The sequence below is a fragment of the Anser cygnoides genome, chromosome Z (genome assembly GCF_040182565.1).
Source record: "Anser cygnoides isolate HZ-2024a breed goose chromosome Z, Taihu_goose_T2T_genome, whole genome shotgun sequence".
Taxonomy (NCBI): domain Eukaryota; kingdom Metazoa; phylum Chordata; class Aves; order Anseriformes; family Anatidae; genus Anser; species Anser cygnoides.
Window position 1 is genome coordinate 37,847,374 of NC_089912.1, and position 17,131 is coordinate 37,864,504.

The window sequence follows — 17,131 nt, forward strand, 5'->3', positions numbered from 1 at the left end:
TTTTAGTACTTGATTTCTATTGTGCTTTTGCAAATAAATATTGGAACTAAAAGGGTGAATTTCTCAGCCGATATCAGCAGAGTTCCATTGATTTGAATGGGGCTATGATGATTTATGCCCACTGGGGATTAACCAAAGGCTTTGTAAGCTTTTAAAGTTAAAGGAACAGGCTTGTTCCATATTTAGCTGCTGGGAAGAAAAGAAGAAAAAAAGGAAAGGGAAGAACAAAAAAAATATAAGCACAGGTTAACATAAACTACAGCTTTAAGTGATGAGCTACTAAATATTTGGAGGGCTTAAAGTTTAATTGTGACAATGTACTGCATCTGGAGAGGAACCCAGAATTTCACAGCTGATATACATATACATACATACACATATTCCACAATTATTCAGTAGGTGGCAGTTAAAAGCCTAGATGAGCTGTGCAGTCGCCATTTAGGCAGGAGCACCAGCGGAGGCTGGAGTCAGTCCATCTGAAACAGCGGAAAGAAAGAGCGAGGCTGCAGCTGAGCCAACAAAAGCATCAGCCCCGGCCCAGGCGCTTGAGGAGAGCGCGGGAGAGGAGCGTAGCTGCAGGAGCAAAAGCTCCAGCGCAGGCAGCAGGCAGCAGCCAGCACAGGACGCGAGGCAGGGGAGCAGACGACAGAGCTACAGCTCCTCTGATTAAGACGCGGACTCCTTTCTGGTGGAGAAAACCCACAGCAGAGAGGGCGAACAGTTGGTGCGATGACAGGCAGAAACTGAAGAGTTTTTTGGAGCATTCTGTTCTTTCACAGGTAATTTTTTTTTCTGTTGCTTTTCTGCATTGCCTTGTTCAAAAAAACATAGCTTTGCAAAGAAATTAGAGGTCTTTTTATCTGCTCTGACCAACATTCACAGTCTACACTCAGGAAAAATTTCCACTGAAGTCAGTAGAGTTTTGCGTGAGTTACGACTGCAAGATCTGATACAAGTTGTTATTGTGTGTAGGGAACATGGCATGCTATCAGCTGGGGCTGATAAGGAAGGCAGAAGCTGGTCACATGCATACTGACCAGCCAAAATAACATTATTTTTCTGTCTGTTGGGATACTAGTAATGGTTTCATAACATTTTTTTTTTCATTAAAACTCAATGTGCTGAATTTTGTCCTACTTTATACTGATGCCATTGCAGTGATTTAAAGAGAGATCTTATTTATTTCTTTGTTTTTATTTTTATCTGAAAGCTACATTTTACCCTATGTGATGAAAGAACTCAAAAATGTTGAGCCGGAATAAAATAACACCAGATGTTTCTTTGAAACAAATACAACTTTGCAGCATTCCTCTCATAGGTAGAAAATATTTTATTTGCTTAGAATATTTTGCCATTCACAATTGAATAAACAAAAACAATTAATGGGGGGACTATTCTCAAGTGTCTGAGTGACATGAATTCAGAGTTGGTAAGAATTCCTTGCTGTCTTTCCCATAAAATGTGGGATGTACTGCATGCTGCAGCACTCAGTCACAGCTGGGTGAGCTCAGAGTGGAGCAACAAGATTTGATGTATTTCATTTTTTGAAGCATTTTCCCAATCTTTTTGCTTTTATGGGTGCCTGATTGTACATGAATATGTATATGCCTGCTTATAAATGCACGCATTTACAGGTACGTGATGTGTATGTCCACATGCCTTTCTTTATAAATGAAGCTGTTACAACTGATTGCTGTTTTACCTTTGCTAGTGTTTACACTTTATTGTACCTGGAATGTTTTGCAGATCCCACAGTTGTTAATTCTGTGTCAGATAGTTATTTTGTCTGCTTCCCCCCCACACCCCCCACCCCTTTACTTTTCCAACTGATGGACTTCACTCATGTTTCAGGAGCTGACCCCAGGGGATGCAGCTGTGCTGACTAAACGCAGTAGTGCCCATTTCTCATGGAATGGCATCTGTGCCATTGTTCAGGGACTGTGAGACGGGTATCCATCCAGGTTTCGTGCTCTCTTATGTTGCACACAATGTTTGTGAGGCTCATGCATGAAGAGCTGTCCAAACACAGACTAGGTTCAAAACACATAGCTGCTAATCAATAGCCTCATGGAACTGAAAGTCCGGTAGAATGACTGCAATGTACGATTATTTATCTTCATCTCTGGGAAAAGTAAAGAACAAATGGGTATAAAAGGGATGCGAATACACTTAGGCTAGACGTTTTCAAACCATTAGAGCAGCAAGGTACTGAAATTACTTTCTTGTTCCTCTAATAGAAAGAAAAGGTTCTGAGTGTTTTCTGGTTGGAACTCAATGGAAAGGATTATGTTAAATGGTTGCCTGCAATAGCAAAGAATTGGATTTGATACTCCAGAAGGTCTCTTCCAGTGCTACGTAACTATTCACTGGATGTTGCCTGTACTGAAAATCTCTTTACAAATGGGTTAACGTCTTTGGAAACAGTTTTCCACATGTCCCATAACAAAGCCAAATGCAAGCATATTTTTTTTTCTAGGTTGTGCTGCACTTATGTTTACACCACTATGGTTCTACAGCAGATGCATAAGCCCTGGTGGTCTTCAGGCTGAATAATATCCTCTTCTCATAGTGCAGAGCAGAGTTATTCAGAAAATGATTGGAGTTCAGAGGCAAGGCTCCTTCCTCCTTCTGCCCAAAAGATCAAGATCATATTATCCTACACCAGCACTGCAGTCTGTAATATCCAAAAAAAAAAAAAAGTGGATAAAATATAAACTGATTGTGCTGATTCTGAAGTTTGTTACTAGTGTTGATTTTAGTTTCCTTTGAGTTTCACCAGATAGCTTAACTTTTGTGCTAACCTGCATCTGCCCATGTGAAGATCTCCGCATCATGTGTTAAAATCAAAGACAACTTTTCACTGTGATGGAGTATGCCTTATTCCCTCAGGCTTAGCTTACTTTAGAAAAAATTGCAATAAAAAGTACTCTGGCTCAAAGATGCCCTTGCAGAATGACCCCATTCAACTCTATATTATATTATACACCCTTTTCTTCCACTTATTTCCTTTTTAACCTAATACTTTTCTTTCTTTCTTTTTTTTTTTTTTTAATAAGACATGATTACTTTGGATTGTTCTCAATTTGCAGTGAAGCACGGTAACTATTCTGTAATAAATAATGAGCTACATTTGAACCTTCCAGCTTCCAGGCAGCATATGAGTACCAAGCCATTCATATACAGAAACTGAAACAGTATTTGACTTGGAAAGATTTGGTTCAGTATGTATGGCTCCTTCCAAATATTTGTTTCTTTCCCCTTAACATTTTGTGCTACTAGACCTAATTGAAGAATTATCAGTCTTACCTACTAGAAGAAAAATGAAATTTTATGAAACATAAATAGATATTAGAAATATTACTTTCCCTTTCAAATTAACAGTTTTCTATAGGGACAACATTTTTTAAAAATAAAAAAGCTTATTCTGATAGTTATTTTTTAGTTTCCACCCAAAGATTTTTTTGTGTCAGCAAAAAGATCCTTTCACTACATTCTTGATGTTGCAGTAAAACTAAAAGATGTAAAAAATTGTCTTATTGCTGCAAAAGCAGTGATCAAAGACTAAGTGCCAATGCAACTGTATGCATAAATTGAAACAGAACATACCTTTTTTTTTTACCTTTTTGAGAAAATGCCAAAAACTATTGATTATTATGAGTTGTATGAAGATGAGTATGACTATTGTATCCTTGATATGAGTATCAAAGGAAGACAAGAAAAATGTCAAAAAACAGGTATCAAGGCTGTGCCAGACAGCCACTCACAGACGCACTGACAATGAGTTCAGGAGCACCTCTTCTCTAGCAATTTGAATTGAATGTTAGACTTTGGTGTAAGAGATGAAAACAATTCTCTGATTTCTCTGACTGTGTTGGACTGCAGTCTGCTATGGCAGTGAAATATGATCTCCCTCACCCTGACTGGAGGTAATGGAATTGGTTTCAGGTGAATCAGGATAGGTGTTAATGAAGTCATAACAGCCTTTTAACTTCACTCCTTAAAAATCTGTATTTCGGAAAGCAGTCACATGAAAAGAGCAAATCCATTCCTGGCCTACAGGTGTTTCCTACCTATTAAGTGTTCAGTAGTTCTGCCTTAAAATTAATGTGAAGTTAAGAATAGAAGAAGCACCCTCTTTTATTTATTTTTATATTTTTGCTTGAAAATATAGACTGGCAGCTTTTTATCTGTTCTGAAAAGGTTAGTAATTTAAATAATGAAATATTGGCTACCACGAATAGCTAAAATATTGCTGCAAACCCTCTTTTTTTTTTAAAAAAAAGAGAAATTATTTTTTCTTAAAAAAAAAGACAAAATTTCAGTACGAAAAGTAATCATTTTTGTGAAAGTTCTGAGATCCAGATTTGCAAATTAATTGTTAAAGAAAATTCAGGAGAAAGAAAAAATAAATATTTTTTCCCCTAAATAGCAAATATCTTCTTGTGAAAATTTAGAAATACCTGTCAAAGATCTGTCATTCCTGTATCACGCCACAGTTATACTTTAATTGCTGGCTTTCAACCTATTTGATTTGCATCAATTTCTGGTGGAAGCACAGGTTTCTTCCGAGTGCCTGGAAGCTTGTTTACAATGGGACTGCATTGCTTAATCACTTGCCAGAGATTCTGGGTCCTCAACCCAACTGCATTAACCTATTCACAAGTTCTTGCCTAACAAGCAATTGCAAAATGTATTACATTGGGTGGTAGTGTTTTTGGAGGACTAGCCGTGCACAACATAGACAGCAAGACAGATAATGATTTCTCAGTTAGACCTAATCCACGTTGTTTTGAATTGGGTATTATTTGGGCTGTATAAGAATACCAGAAGTATCTCAGTAGTCAAGATAGCAATCACTATGTGTATGGCAAGGAAAGACAACAATGGGATCTATATTCATTTGAACAAGTCAGCAAGCCTTGATTCTTGATGATTCTCCTTCTGTAGAAGACTTGTACAAATATTATCAAATTTACGTTAAGGAATTGAGGACTATGGAGGAAAGGCAAAAGGGCCACTAGTCTTTGTACAGTTTTCTCTACTGAACAGAAGCCAGTCTTCCATGGACACGTGCATTCTTCTGTGTAAATGCATACATTTATATGTACCTGTCTTGTCTATGCTGGGATTTTTATCATGAATCTCACAATATATGGAATTATAAATTTGAAAGCAGTACCAGTTAAGTCAATGAAAGTACCTAACATGTCTAAACTAAAGCTGAATTTAAACAGTAACTGAGTCAACAAATTCTCATTTTTCTTTCTTTTTTTTTTCTTTTTTTCTTTTTTAATTTTAAGATTACCCAATCCACTTACTGGAAAGTGACAACCAGTAGGACACAAGTCCACCCTGGGTAAACTTGGCATTTGATATCATTTCTGTTTGTGAAAGTGGGAAAGATTTTTCATGTGGTAAGTAGGTTCAAATATGGTAAATCTGTTTTTGTGGTACCAGTTCATTAGTATATACACATTACTAAAGGGCTACTTCTGAAAGGTCTTGGACCACAACAGACAAAAGAAGTATACTCCTGACTCCAAAGCTCAATACTGGGTGAGGCCTAGCATCTTCAACGTTTTGTGCAGATAAACCCACAGCAGAAAAGGAAATCAATAGACACTTCCTCATAATTTGCTTTCTGTCATCAGTCCTGCCTTCTTCAACGTGAAACACTACTTCAATGAACTCAGTTTTAGACATCAATGCTGCATATTGGCCATATAGAAAATATATCTAATTCTCTCCCCTTTCTCTTTCCAGTTCTTTCTTGCCTAGTGAAACTATTGCAGCAGTTTCAGCTGGACACATATTAGTCAAAAGAGCTTGTGAAGATTTTCTTACAACTAGAGGTTTGGCTTCTTTGTTTTAGCAAGGGAAAAAACTGCTAGATCCATTTGATATAATTTATAGGGGCTCAAACAATTTTGAAAAGGCATTGTTTTGGAAAATGAGATGTTCAACATGGGCATGATAAAAACATGACAATTTGCTAGAGGAGAACATGACATATCTGACCACAGAATAGTAAAGAGGATTCTACCTCCTTTAAATGCACATTTGTCTTTAAGAGAGGTGTTCTTAAGACAATATCCCACTTCTGCAAATACAGGAGAAGAAAACTGACAAATTATTCTGAAAGACTGTTGTCCTTTCTACTACTCTACATACTCTATGTTAAGGCAGCAGTATATACAGAATCTACTAACGCTCTCAGAGAACCTCCCTGAAAAAAAAGTATACATTTACAATGAATATGGAACATGCATAGAGGTCAGAGGCAGGCTCTTTCCAGTGGTGCCCAGGGACAAGGTGCAGTGGGCACAAACTGAAATGCAAGACGTTCCCTCTGAACATCAGGAAAGCACTTCTTTACTGTGCAGGTGGCTGTGCACTGGCACAGGTTGCCTGGAGAGTTTGTGGACTCTCTCTGGAAATCTTCAAAAGACACCTGGACATGGTCCTGGGCAGCCTGCCCTAGTTATCCCTGCTTAGGAAGAGGCACTGGACCAGACAACCTCCAGAGGTCCCTTCCAACCTCAGCCATCCTCTGTGATTCTGTGTGAATACTGTGGCTTAGGACTGTCTGCACACGCATTTGCAATGTAATGGACAATCTGGCCCCAAACACAAAAAACAATTTAGCTAACACTGAAATACTGAGATTTTTTTTTCCATTTCTTTATTTTCTCTTTCTTAGATACTTGAAAGCACATGCTATTATCACTTAGTCCAAACTCCTCCAAAGCACCCACTTTGTTTGATTCCTTTCTGATTGCACATGGCAATTTTATTTTGCTGCTCTCTTGGTCCCATCCAGTATTGTACTGACTGAGGCACTGTTTTCATTTTACTTATTAATTTTTAACAGTAACTTTTCTATTCAAATTCAAAAAATTCAGTCATGGTAGAGAGTCCAACTCTAAAACTGTATGTTTCCATTCAAACAAACTGAATTTGTAGATTGAATTTGTGCTTCCTATGAGTATGTTGAATAAGGAGAATGTCTGATTAAGCCTCTTACTTTCAGAAGTAATATCAAGTAAATACTATAATAAAGACAGCGTGTCAGAGAAAAAAAGGTAGGTTTATGACATGCAACCTTATTTACTTATTATTTTCATAGGGGACACTATTTTGTCTGCAACTCTGTCTGGTCTCCTTCCTTCTGGCTGATGGTACAAAGTACTAAATTGGCATTGCTTTTCTTTCAAACTATACTTGAGAACATCTGGTTGTCATTGTCAGCCTGTTACACCAAACAATATATTTATTGATTCTGAAAATAAATTTGGAATTCCAAAAGCCCCGTTGAGTGAGATCTTTTTCTGGGGGGCACACTTAGTAACTTCTCCACAGATCTTAGATTATTAAGTGTTTTTATTTCAGTGTCCAGCAGTTGAATTCTCTTTGGTCAACATAACTTGTTTATTACCTGCAAATTTTCACATCACATGTAACTGCTACATCTACTGACCTGCCAAAATTACTGATCTTCTTAATGTTTGTTCTACTGTCAAGAGCTCTTATACTACATGAATGCTATATATGCAGACTTCAGAAACAATGTTCAATTAGATCCTGGGACCTACAGGCCACATGAGCAGAACCCATTTCCTATTTATGATGCCAATACATAACATTTATGCAGCTTTTTTTGGTAATCCAGTACATTAGTTCTTGGCCATTCAGTGCTGGGAATCTTGAAGCAGATCAGTCTTCACTGATTTTGAAGCTGGCTTTTATTTTGAAGCATTATTTTTTACCATCATGCAGAGTTGATGGAGACCAATGTTTATTTTCATCAGGAGTCAGTGACCAACTGCATAAACTTTGGTCTCGGAGGGACTCCCATCATGATTTTTTAGACTAATTAGCAAACAAACAAAACAAAACAAAAAACAAACAAACTAACAAAAACCAAACTATTACTATGAAACAACAACAAAACTGGTGCTGGAGACCCAGGAAGCAACTAATTTAAGTAATCAGTCATCAGAAGCAGCAAAACTACCTTTCCTAAGAATGAGTTGCTTTTCCAAGAGTTATCATTAGGTGGAACAGCTGTAGGCAAAAATTACTTTTTCAGACTAAAGCAAGAAACTTTGCTCAAACTGCCCTAGAGACAAGAAAACCCAGAGAAATCTTTGGTCAGTTGGATTAAAGGTTTCTGGCACTGCATAAATACCTTAAGGAAAACGTAGTCAATTGCTTATTTCAAAGACATTTTTGCATTTCAAGACTTCCTTTCTTTTTGTATGGAAGCAGCTCTGGTCCAAAATGCTCGCCTATAATTTTGTCTTGTGAAGGTATCTAAAAAGTTGCAACAAGTATGAATAAATAATATTTAACCTGTATTTATTTATTTAATCTAATATGCAGCAGCCTCCAGATAGTCTCTGATACTTATGTTAACAGCTACTGAAATTCAAGTGTAATGAATTCATCAGTGTATAAATAAACTGAAATTTTGATATGACAAAGCCAACTCAAGAAGCATTTTTGTTCTGAATGCATCAAATAATTTTAATTACCCTTATTAGTACCATTAATCCATGCATGGATGGATTATGTAGATGTGACTTGGCCAGCTGTCCTCCTATTTTACATAAATATCATGTAAAAAGATGAGATGTTTTGAACAGATATTTATCTGTGACCAAGGCTTTTCTCAAATATCACTGACGCAGGCATTAACAGTATGAAAATATTCTTTCTCTGCTAACAAAGATAGCAAGAACAACACCTGCATAAAAGCCAGAGCTGACATAAATTAAGTGTTACAACATTCCTGCAGAGAAGAAATCACAGTTTACACTAGCTGATCATCAAGAAAGCAGGCTTTCAGAGATCATTTTGTTCAGCATAAGAATAAAAAAATGCTTTACACATGCATTAGAACCTTATGTTTTGAAGCTGTTTTGTCTTCAAACATGTCATAATTTCTATTGATAAGAAAAGAACAAAGCAAAGCAAGCAAAGAAAAGGAAGGGTAAAGAATGAAAGAGTCTAGTTGTAATAGATGGAAATACTAGAAGTAGGAAAATTCCCATTCTTTATGCCTATGTTTATGTCCATGTTCATTGGCAAATATGTTGAAAGTATTCCCACAAAAATGCCTTTTTTACAGACAAGTAAAAATTGTATGAAAACCCTCTGTATATAACATGTAACTTTTTTTCCATCTTCAACATGATGAAACAGCCACCATCCTTGCAACCATGCTGAAATTCATCTTATCTATAACTGTATTTTCTATTCTCCGCCTTGCACCATGTATCTTTGTATAGTGGTGTCATGACTAGATAGTCAGATATTTGTTATTTTACATCAATGTAAGATTTTGAACTAAATGTATTGCTCATACTTTACTGGTTTTTCTTCCGAACAATGAGAATACAAACAAAGACATCTCCCTAGGCTTAATAAACTATTTATCTAATTAATTAATAATCAGTGACTACCATGACATGATTTAACATCAGGAAAAAGAGCTTTCAGAAAATTAATACATAGTGCCTAACAACTGCTGTATTGCATATCAGACAGACATCTCAGTAGGATGCAATAAAAGGTCAAGAACTGGATCACCTAAGACAAAATTAAAGTCTCTGACTCCAGGTAACAAATGTAGTATCAGTACTTGTTTGTTTGTGTTTGTTTGTTTTCATAAAATGGATGCCACCCTAAAACATACCATCTAGCCAAACAATTTCATAGAAATTTGCAACATGTGACATTGCATGGAATTCTGACAATGCAAAATAGTTAAACTCTTTTACAACAAAACCAAAACTGTGGTTGGAGGATGAACACTTTTTTCTTACGTGCTTACAAAGGAGAAAGGTTTTACTAGCACCATCAGCCTAGACAATATACTAATCTTTCTCTACTCTAAACCTAAGTATTTAATGTGTAGGAATTCAGCCTTCCTATCTTTCTTTTTTTTTTCTTTCTTTTTTTTTTTTTTCAGTGAAAGGGAATTAATATATTATTAATGGATCAAATACGAACATAACGGGCATATCATAAACATAATGGATAGACAAGTGAGACCAAAAAAAACTATTTAAAGGCAGAAGATAACTATGAAGATACAGTGACTAAATACAGGATTGGTGGCACTGATTCAGTAGACGATAACATACGAACATGTAATTAGTCACACAAAGAATATCAAGAGTTTAAATTATTGACTGCACAATCTGTAATGTGAGGTACCTTCAAACATTTTAATGCACATTTTTTGATATTTTTTTATCTAATTAGCTGGTCAGCTTTATATCAAAAAGACTCAGTCCCTAAACTGCATCCTACTCTCATAAAGATTTGGCTCTTTTACCTGGCATGTCAGAAACAGCTAGTGAAAGAATGCATTGCAGTGCAGCTAGTAAAGGTCTATAGCTGAGCTTGAACTGGAAGCAGACCTTGTCCCAGTCAACACCCCAGAGAGATCAGCAGCTGAGGCCTCGTGCTAAGAGAATACCTGAAGAAAACAGAGCTAAGTCAGCAAAGGTACATGGAGATGCAGTAACTTTCTGAACTCTGCAAATGACCAATTAAAACAGGAAGGGTATGAATACACGTGATGAAAAGTGCTTTGCCTTCTTAAGTGAGGATAGTTTCATTAAACCTGACACTTTAGCAGATGCTAGTAAATTTTCATTGATGCAATTTGTACACATAGCAAAAGCAGCAAACGAGTCTATTAGACACAAACTCATGGATAAGTCAGTCCTTTATTGTAAAAAACAACTGCTGCTTTGTATGTGCAAAATATGAAATGGTCAGGTTTGCAAAGTATGGATAAGGGAAGAAGATATGCATCTGAAAAGTCAAAATTTTTTCAATTTCATTTTTTCATACCCACATTGGTGAGAAAGAATTGGTGAAACAATGGACTTTACTTTGTCTTGTTGTGTGTTTTAGTCAATGTACTTTAAGATGAAGAAAAGTCAATACCCTAATAGGGCAGTATAAAACACATTAACAAATGCACTACCGGGTGCAAGTGCACAGCAGTCACACAGAATGAATTTCACTGCAGGAGAATCTCTGACCAGAGACACATAAGAGAATGTAACTACATAGTAATAATTATCCATGGAAGCCTTTCTGCTATGCTATTAAAAAGCCTTGTGTAGCCTTCTGTGCTGTTTGCTCCAAGCTCCTGAGCAGGACAAAAAATAAATTAATCTTTATTCGTTATGTTGGTATAAATGATGGACTTTAGGATTAGCAGACCTGTATGTGGGACAGACTAATTCTTTGCAATGGCCCAGGTTGAGGGCTGCCCAAAAGGTGGGGAGCAGCTCTGTAGCAAAAGGCCCTGGGACCATAGTAGACAGCAGGCTAAGCATGGGCCATCAGTGTCAATTGTCTAATATGAACTTTTCTTCTGCAATTTAAACTCTTTAAGTCCTGTTTCATCTATCTATCTATCTATCTATCTATCTATCTATCTATCTTATTCTCTGCACTACAGATACAAACTCTCCCTCTTTGCAACAATTTATTATGTATTTGAATATTGTTACCGTGTCATTTCAGGTTTCCTTAGAAGCTTTTCAAATGCTTAATACTTTATACCATAAATGTCACATTTCAATTTGTTCTAACTTTTGGGCAATCGTATGTGCCAGCTTTCTTGGAGATTTCTGAGTATACTTAAAGCAAGAAGTTTAATACAAAAGGAATACACTAAGGCAGCTTTTTAATTTTAATTTTTACTCACAATGCTTCACTGTTTTTCATAGTCAAATGCTTTTTTTTTTTTTTTCCCCTCATTATCCTATTGTTTCTAGGCTACATATTATCTGATTGCGCAACACTTAAGCTGCTTCAGAGGTGAAACAGCCATGATTTTCTCTCTTGCCTTCTTGCTCATAGAAATTATTAACCTGTAATTCTCATGGTAGCTCATTCTCTGCAGTCACCTAAAACCCTAAGCTCTACAACTGTTCTCAGTTTGCCCGTTTGCAGCTGTCTTATGCATAGGTTTATTCCCAGTGGAATAGGTTCCTGCTAGCTTCCTCATCTCTTATTTCTTGCTACCTACTTTGATTTTGTTTGTTTTCTCAGTAGCATGAGCTGTTTGCACATTTTTCTTGTTCCTCAGAGGGTTTTCCTCTTATATAAACATTTACACTGGAGTTTTCTGTGACTATTCAATTCCTTGAATTCTACTGACAGAGAGAAACAATTTTGCTTCAGTGCCTCAGGATAAACACCCTTATTTATCAGTCTTTCCTTCCTATATTTAAACAGGTCTCCGAGAGTGAAAGTGACTGCAGCATAGAGAGATGGAAGGGGTGAAGCTGCCTTCTGCCTGAAGCTAGGCTGGGTAGGCAGAGCTCTGACAGCTCTGCGTTGTGCCTCAGGATCAGCATCCCCAGTTGCACTGGTTATTCCGCCTACAGTGTGGCAGATGAGGAAATACAATTCCTTCATCCAACACATTATGTAAAGACAGATGTTTTCAGCTTACTCAGACATAAGAATTAGGAAAGACTAGGGATGCCCTGGACAAGAAAGATAACAAAATCAGGGTATGCTTGAACAGCAAAATGAAAACATTAGTGCAGCATGGGCAGGCACAATTTTAATCTAACTGGTGCAGGCAGCAATAGCATTGAAGATGGAGAAATACAGAATTCAGTGTGGGCTGGCAACTGGGGAAAGGCCACTGGGGCTCTACTCACATTTGTACCTCTACAACATTACTGCTATTCTCTCTGTGCTGCACAGATAAATGGTAACCTAAAATTTTGCTCCACAACACAACCTCTCTTTCAGCTGTAGTGAAGAAATAGCTTGAAGGCTTTCCTGACTCAGTAAGGAAGCCCTGTGGGTTGTTCTGGATCAGCTGCTACCTAGGCAACATTGCAACAGGCAACTTCAACTACTACTGGGGCACTTGGACAAGAGACTGGTATTTCACTTACAATATTCCTTCTTAAATCATCCCAATTTCCTTAGAACAAGTAAGTGTGCACCACATTTTGCGGTTTGTCCCACATATTTATATTATATTTTATCTAGTTTTGGCTTGAAAAGCAAGTATATCCTAGACTCTATTCACCTCCTAGGGTTCAGTTGTTTAGTGTTCATTTACTTACATCTCACTAAACAAAAATGAGACTTGTACATGCTGTGTACCTAATGAGCTGCTACCGATAGGAGGACAAATTCGTCTTCACTTTTATTTCAATGAATTCTAAAACAACCATAGCTTTCAATCCTGTGAGAGCTTCTGAGAGCTTTACCATTTTTATTATTTAATAATAATGACAATATTTGTTGTCACAATGTTTACAGATAGTTTTTGTCAAATGTCACTAACTTCAGAGATCACAGTGACAGCTGACATATGAATTTGCCAAGCCTGGCAATATGCACCACTTAAAAATGTTGTGAAGATGCCTTCACAACCTTTCCAGTAAGTATAGCGTATCTCCAATTGAGTATCATCTGCTGTGAAATAAACATTAGAATGAAAAGTCAAACTGAACATGAACTATCTAGGTTTATCATGTTGTACTCTTTGTCCTGAAATGAAAATGGAAAAATGTATAAAACTGGGCTACATACTCCCAAAGAGTTAGAAACAAAGTGCTATTGCTGAATAATCTACAAATACTTTTAACATGCTATGAATGCATGTTGTCTAGTGGCACTGGAGATAAATTCCCTAACTATGAAGAGATAAGATATTTAGAGTAATTGACTGTTGTACATGTGTCTACCACTGTTTCAATGATGACTTGAAGACACTTTATTTAGTGACAAAGGAGTAGTTCAGTTCTTATAATTTTTCAGGCCTTGGCCTTGCCAAAATACCAGTTCCTGTATGTAGCTTTTTATTCTAGTGATGTTAGTCCAGTAAGAATAATACTTAGAATCACAATGTTCATTTCAAATAAGTCATGAAGTAATGAAGATGGTCTTTTGTTACCATTCCAGACTGGACTGCAAGTCCTAAAGCTACTACTGAAATAAATAATTCTATAACCCACTACAAGTCTTCTTAACTATTGCAGATTATGTCATCACTTCCACCACATTCATTTCTCTTCTGAGAAAAGATAAGTACAATCCCTGAATTTACCCGCATTAATGTCATTGTTGTTGCTGTTTTTCTTATTTTCTTTCCTAGATTTTTCTCTCTAGCTGAGCAACAAAGACACCAAGAAACATGCCAGAGCAAAGCAATGATTACAGGGTTGTTGTGTTTGGGGCTGGAGGAGTTGGCAAAAGTTCTCTGGTCCTGAGATTTGTGAAAGGTACTTTCAGAGAGAGCTACATCCCTACCATAGAAGACACCTATCGGCAGGTGATCAGCTGTGATAAAAGTATATGCACTTTGCAGATAACTGACACTACCGGAAGCCATCAATTTCCAGCCATGCAACGTCTTTCTATTTCTAAAGGACATGCTTTCATTTTGGTTTACTCTATCACCAGCCGACAGTCCTTGGAGGAACTCAAACCAATCTATGAACAAATATGTCAGATTAAGGGAGACATAGAAAGCATTCCTATAATGCTGGTGGGGAACAAAAATGATGAGAATCAAAATCGAGAAGTGGACAGCAGTGAAGGAGAAGCCATGGCCAAGAAGTGGAAGTGTGCCTTCATGGAGACCTCTGCCAAGCTGAACCACAATGTGAAGGAGTTATTCCAAGAGCTGTTAAACCTGGAGAAACGCAGGACTGTGAGTTTACAAATTGATGGCAAAAAAAGCAAGCAACAGAAAAGGAAAGAGAAGCTGAAAGGCAAGTGTGTGGTCATGTGATACTGCACTAACAGAAGTCAGTCATGCTGTCTCACCTGCCTGATATTACCTATAGACAGCAAACAACCATACAAGACCCTATTGATTGGTATCTGTTTTGAAAGAAATATTTGTAATTTGAAAAAAAATGAGTTACTGTGGTTACTATGAAAATTTTTCAAAAATTGTGTGTTCTAGATATCAGTGAAAAAAGACCGGGAACTCAAAAAAAAGATAGGCCAGGATACCTAATTTAATAATTTACACAGGAAAAGAAATTTCATCTTTAGCATACTGTGGAAGATTTTGGAAGTCAGCATCATAACATTTGTATTTGCATGTAACTGCACTGGAAGGCAATGTATAATGCTAGAAGAAAAAACAACGTCAACAAAGAAGCCTAGGACATATAACTGCATGTTGGATGAAGTTATCGTACTCTTTAAGAGTGCTGTGGACAAACGGTTCTGTGCAATTTTTGGTACTGACTGATGGGGCAATGTGCGTAAAGTAATCTCAGATCTGCCAAATAAACTATTTCTCACTAAAGGGATGTTTAGGGATTGCACAGTTAGAAGGAATGGGGATTTCCTCCACCGCCCCCAGCATGAGATGTCTTTCTTGTCTGACACAGTGTTTGAACTGGAAGATGAGGAAAAGCCGGAGATGGAGATCATCTATTCTGCACCTATCACTCCAGGAATGACGTACTTTTGGCCCCAAGACATTTCAGAAGAGCAGAGGTTTGCCATTGGAGACTGTCAGATCATAAAAACAGTGTGTATATACAAACAGAATACTTCCCAGGGAGGACTGGCTGGGGAGTTCTGTACAAAAGCCTCTATGGAAAAGACTCAGTTTAAGAACTGCTGATGAATAAATGAACAGATAGTGTGATCTGTGAAAGGACTGGAAGTTTGTTGAGCTTGTTGATGCTGTTGGAGAGGGGTCAGTGTAGTACAGAAAGGTTTCGTCCAGATTACCACATTAGTTGAGTAAAACTTCTTTCCATCACTATATTCCAGTTAGAATGGTTTTGCATTCATACATTGTTAGGTTTATTGCCTTTATATTGTCTAAAGGGTTTTATATTCACTGTTTAAACACACAATTTGAACTGCTGTGACTATTTATAGAGCCAAATCCTACATCTGGTGTTAGGACCCACAAGAGTCTCTACCAGAAGACTTGTTGGGTAAGTACTACAGGATTTGGCATATTAAGAGTTACAATCAGTACTGTGTTACAGAGCAATACAAGGCTCAGAATAGAAATAATAATAAAAAAAATGGTTCAAACCACTCTGTCAGGGGAAACTGTTCTCAAAATCTTCTAAAGGGGATAAATGCTAAAAAATGTGAGCTTTTCTGGATTTCTCTTAAAACTTTTTTTAAAAAATATATGAATGAGTAAAGTATGTATCCTACTCATAACAAAGATCATCAAAGATAAAAGAAGCACATGTCTTTTTTTTTTTTTTTAAGACACATCAAAATTGTATAAGCTACAATTTGCACATTAGGAACTGCTTTGAAATAATAAAACCAACATCATATTTTAGGGAAACATTTACATCAAAACCATACTATGAGAAAATGCCGTCAAGTATTATTATTAGTAGTATGCATGCTGTTGCATTATAAATGTCTTCTAATAGCTGTTCAAATGCAGTATTGACATTAAGAATTGTTACCTTGTTGCTCTTAAAGCTATTGCTTGTTTACCTTCTACCTTTCCAAACAAAAGTGCAGATATTTCATAGGTAGTGTGATAGTATACATGTCTTTGAGCAAAAACTGCTGTTAGCACTATCTAGAAAGGAGCACAATTTATGTCGTTAACTCAGAAGAAGTCCTGGCAGCATTAATATCAAGTGTAAAACTCCTACTGATTTTAAAGAAGATAAAGTTTTGGTGTTTATGATGTTAGAAAATTGGAGAGAGCAGGAAAAAAGGCTAAGACTCTTCCTTAGCCATAATTTCCTGACTCTTAAGCATTGCTTTTTCTCCATAAGTCTCAAAGCACTTTACACAAAGGATAGCATCATTACCTTAACTTTGCAGGTGGTGAAACTGAGGCACAAAGAGAGGAAGCAACTGCACAAGGGTCCCATTAGGTTAGTGACAGACCAAAGTAGAAAAACAGATCTCCCCAGTCCCCATCCAGTGCTCTGTCTGCCTTTGGTCAGACTGACTCTTCAGACTCTTACATACTTCCTAAAACATATAAAGAAGCCTGGTATAGCTTACACAGCTAAGTGCATATTTTCCTTCTCAGTGTGTTAATAGGTCAAACTATTTCCAGATCAGGGATGCAAAACATTCAAAAGCACTATGTTCAGTATGACTTTTCTACATT

At 36.9% G+C, this 17,131-nt stretch overlaps 1 protein-coding gene across 3 annotated transcripts; it reads left to right on the plus strand.

Moving 5' to 3' along the window:
* Nucleotides 1–341: 341 nt before the first annotated feature.
* On the plus strand, nucleotides 342–16,256 carry LOC136786307 (GTP-binding protein Di-Ras2). 3 transcript variants are annotated; one of them, XM_066988179.1, is made up of 4 exons: nucleotides 345–779; nucleotides 5,301–5,414; nucleotides 12,796–12,931; nucleotides 14,156–16,256. In XM_066988179.1, exon 4 carries the CDS (start codon nucleotides 14,195–14,197, stop codon nucleotides 14,792–14,794), a length of 600 nt encoding a protein of 199 aa, XP_066844280.1. In that variant the 5' UTR covers nucleotides 345–779; nucleotides 5,301–5,414; nucleotides 12,796–12,931; nucleotides 14,156–14,194; the 3' UTR covers nucleotides 14,795–16,256. The 3 variants fall into 3 exon arrangements, with proteins under 3 accessions (XP_066844281.1, XP_066844280.1, XP_066844279.1); XM_066988178.1 differs by having other exon boundaries at nucleotides 358–779; nucleotides 12,796–12,983; XM_066988180.1 differs by lacking the exon at nucleotides 12,796–12,931 and having other exon boundaries at nucleotides 342–779.
* The last annotated feature ends 875 nt before the right edge of the window (nucleotides 16,257–17,131 follow it).

Coding starts and splice junctions, on each gene's coding strand:
- LOC136786307 (XM_066988180.1), top strand. CDS start 14,195: ATGCCAGAGCAAAGCAATGATTACAGGGTTGTTGTGTTTGGGGCTGGA.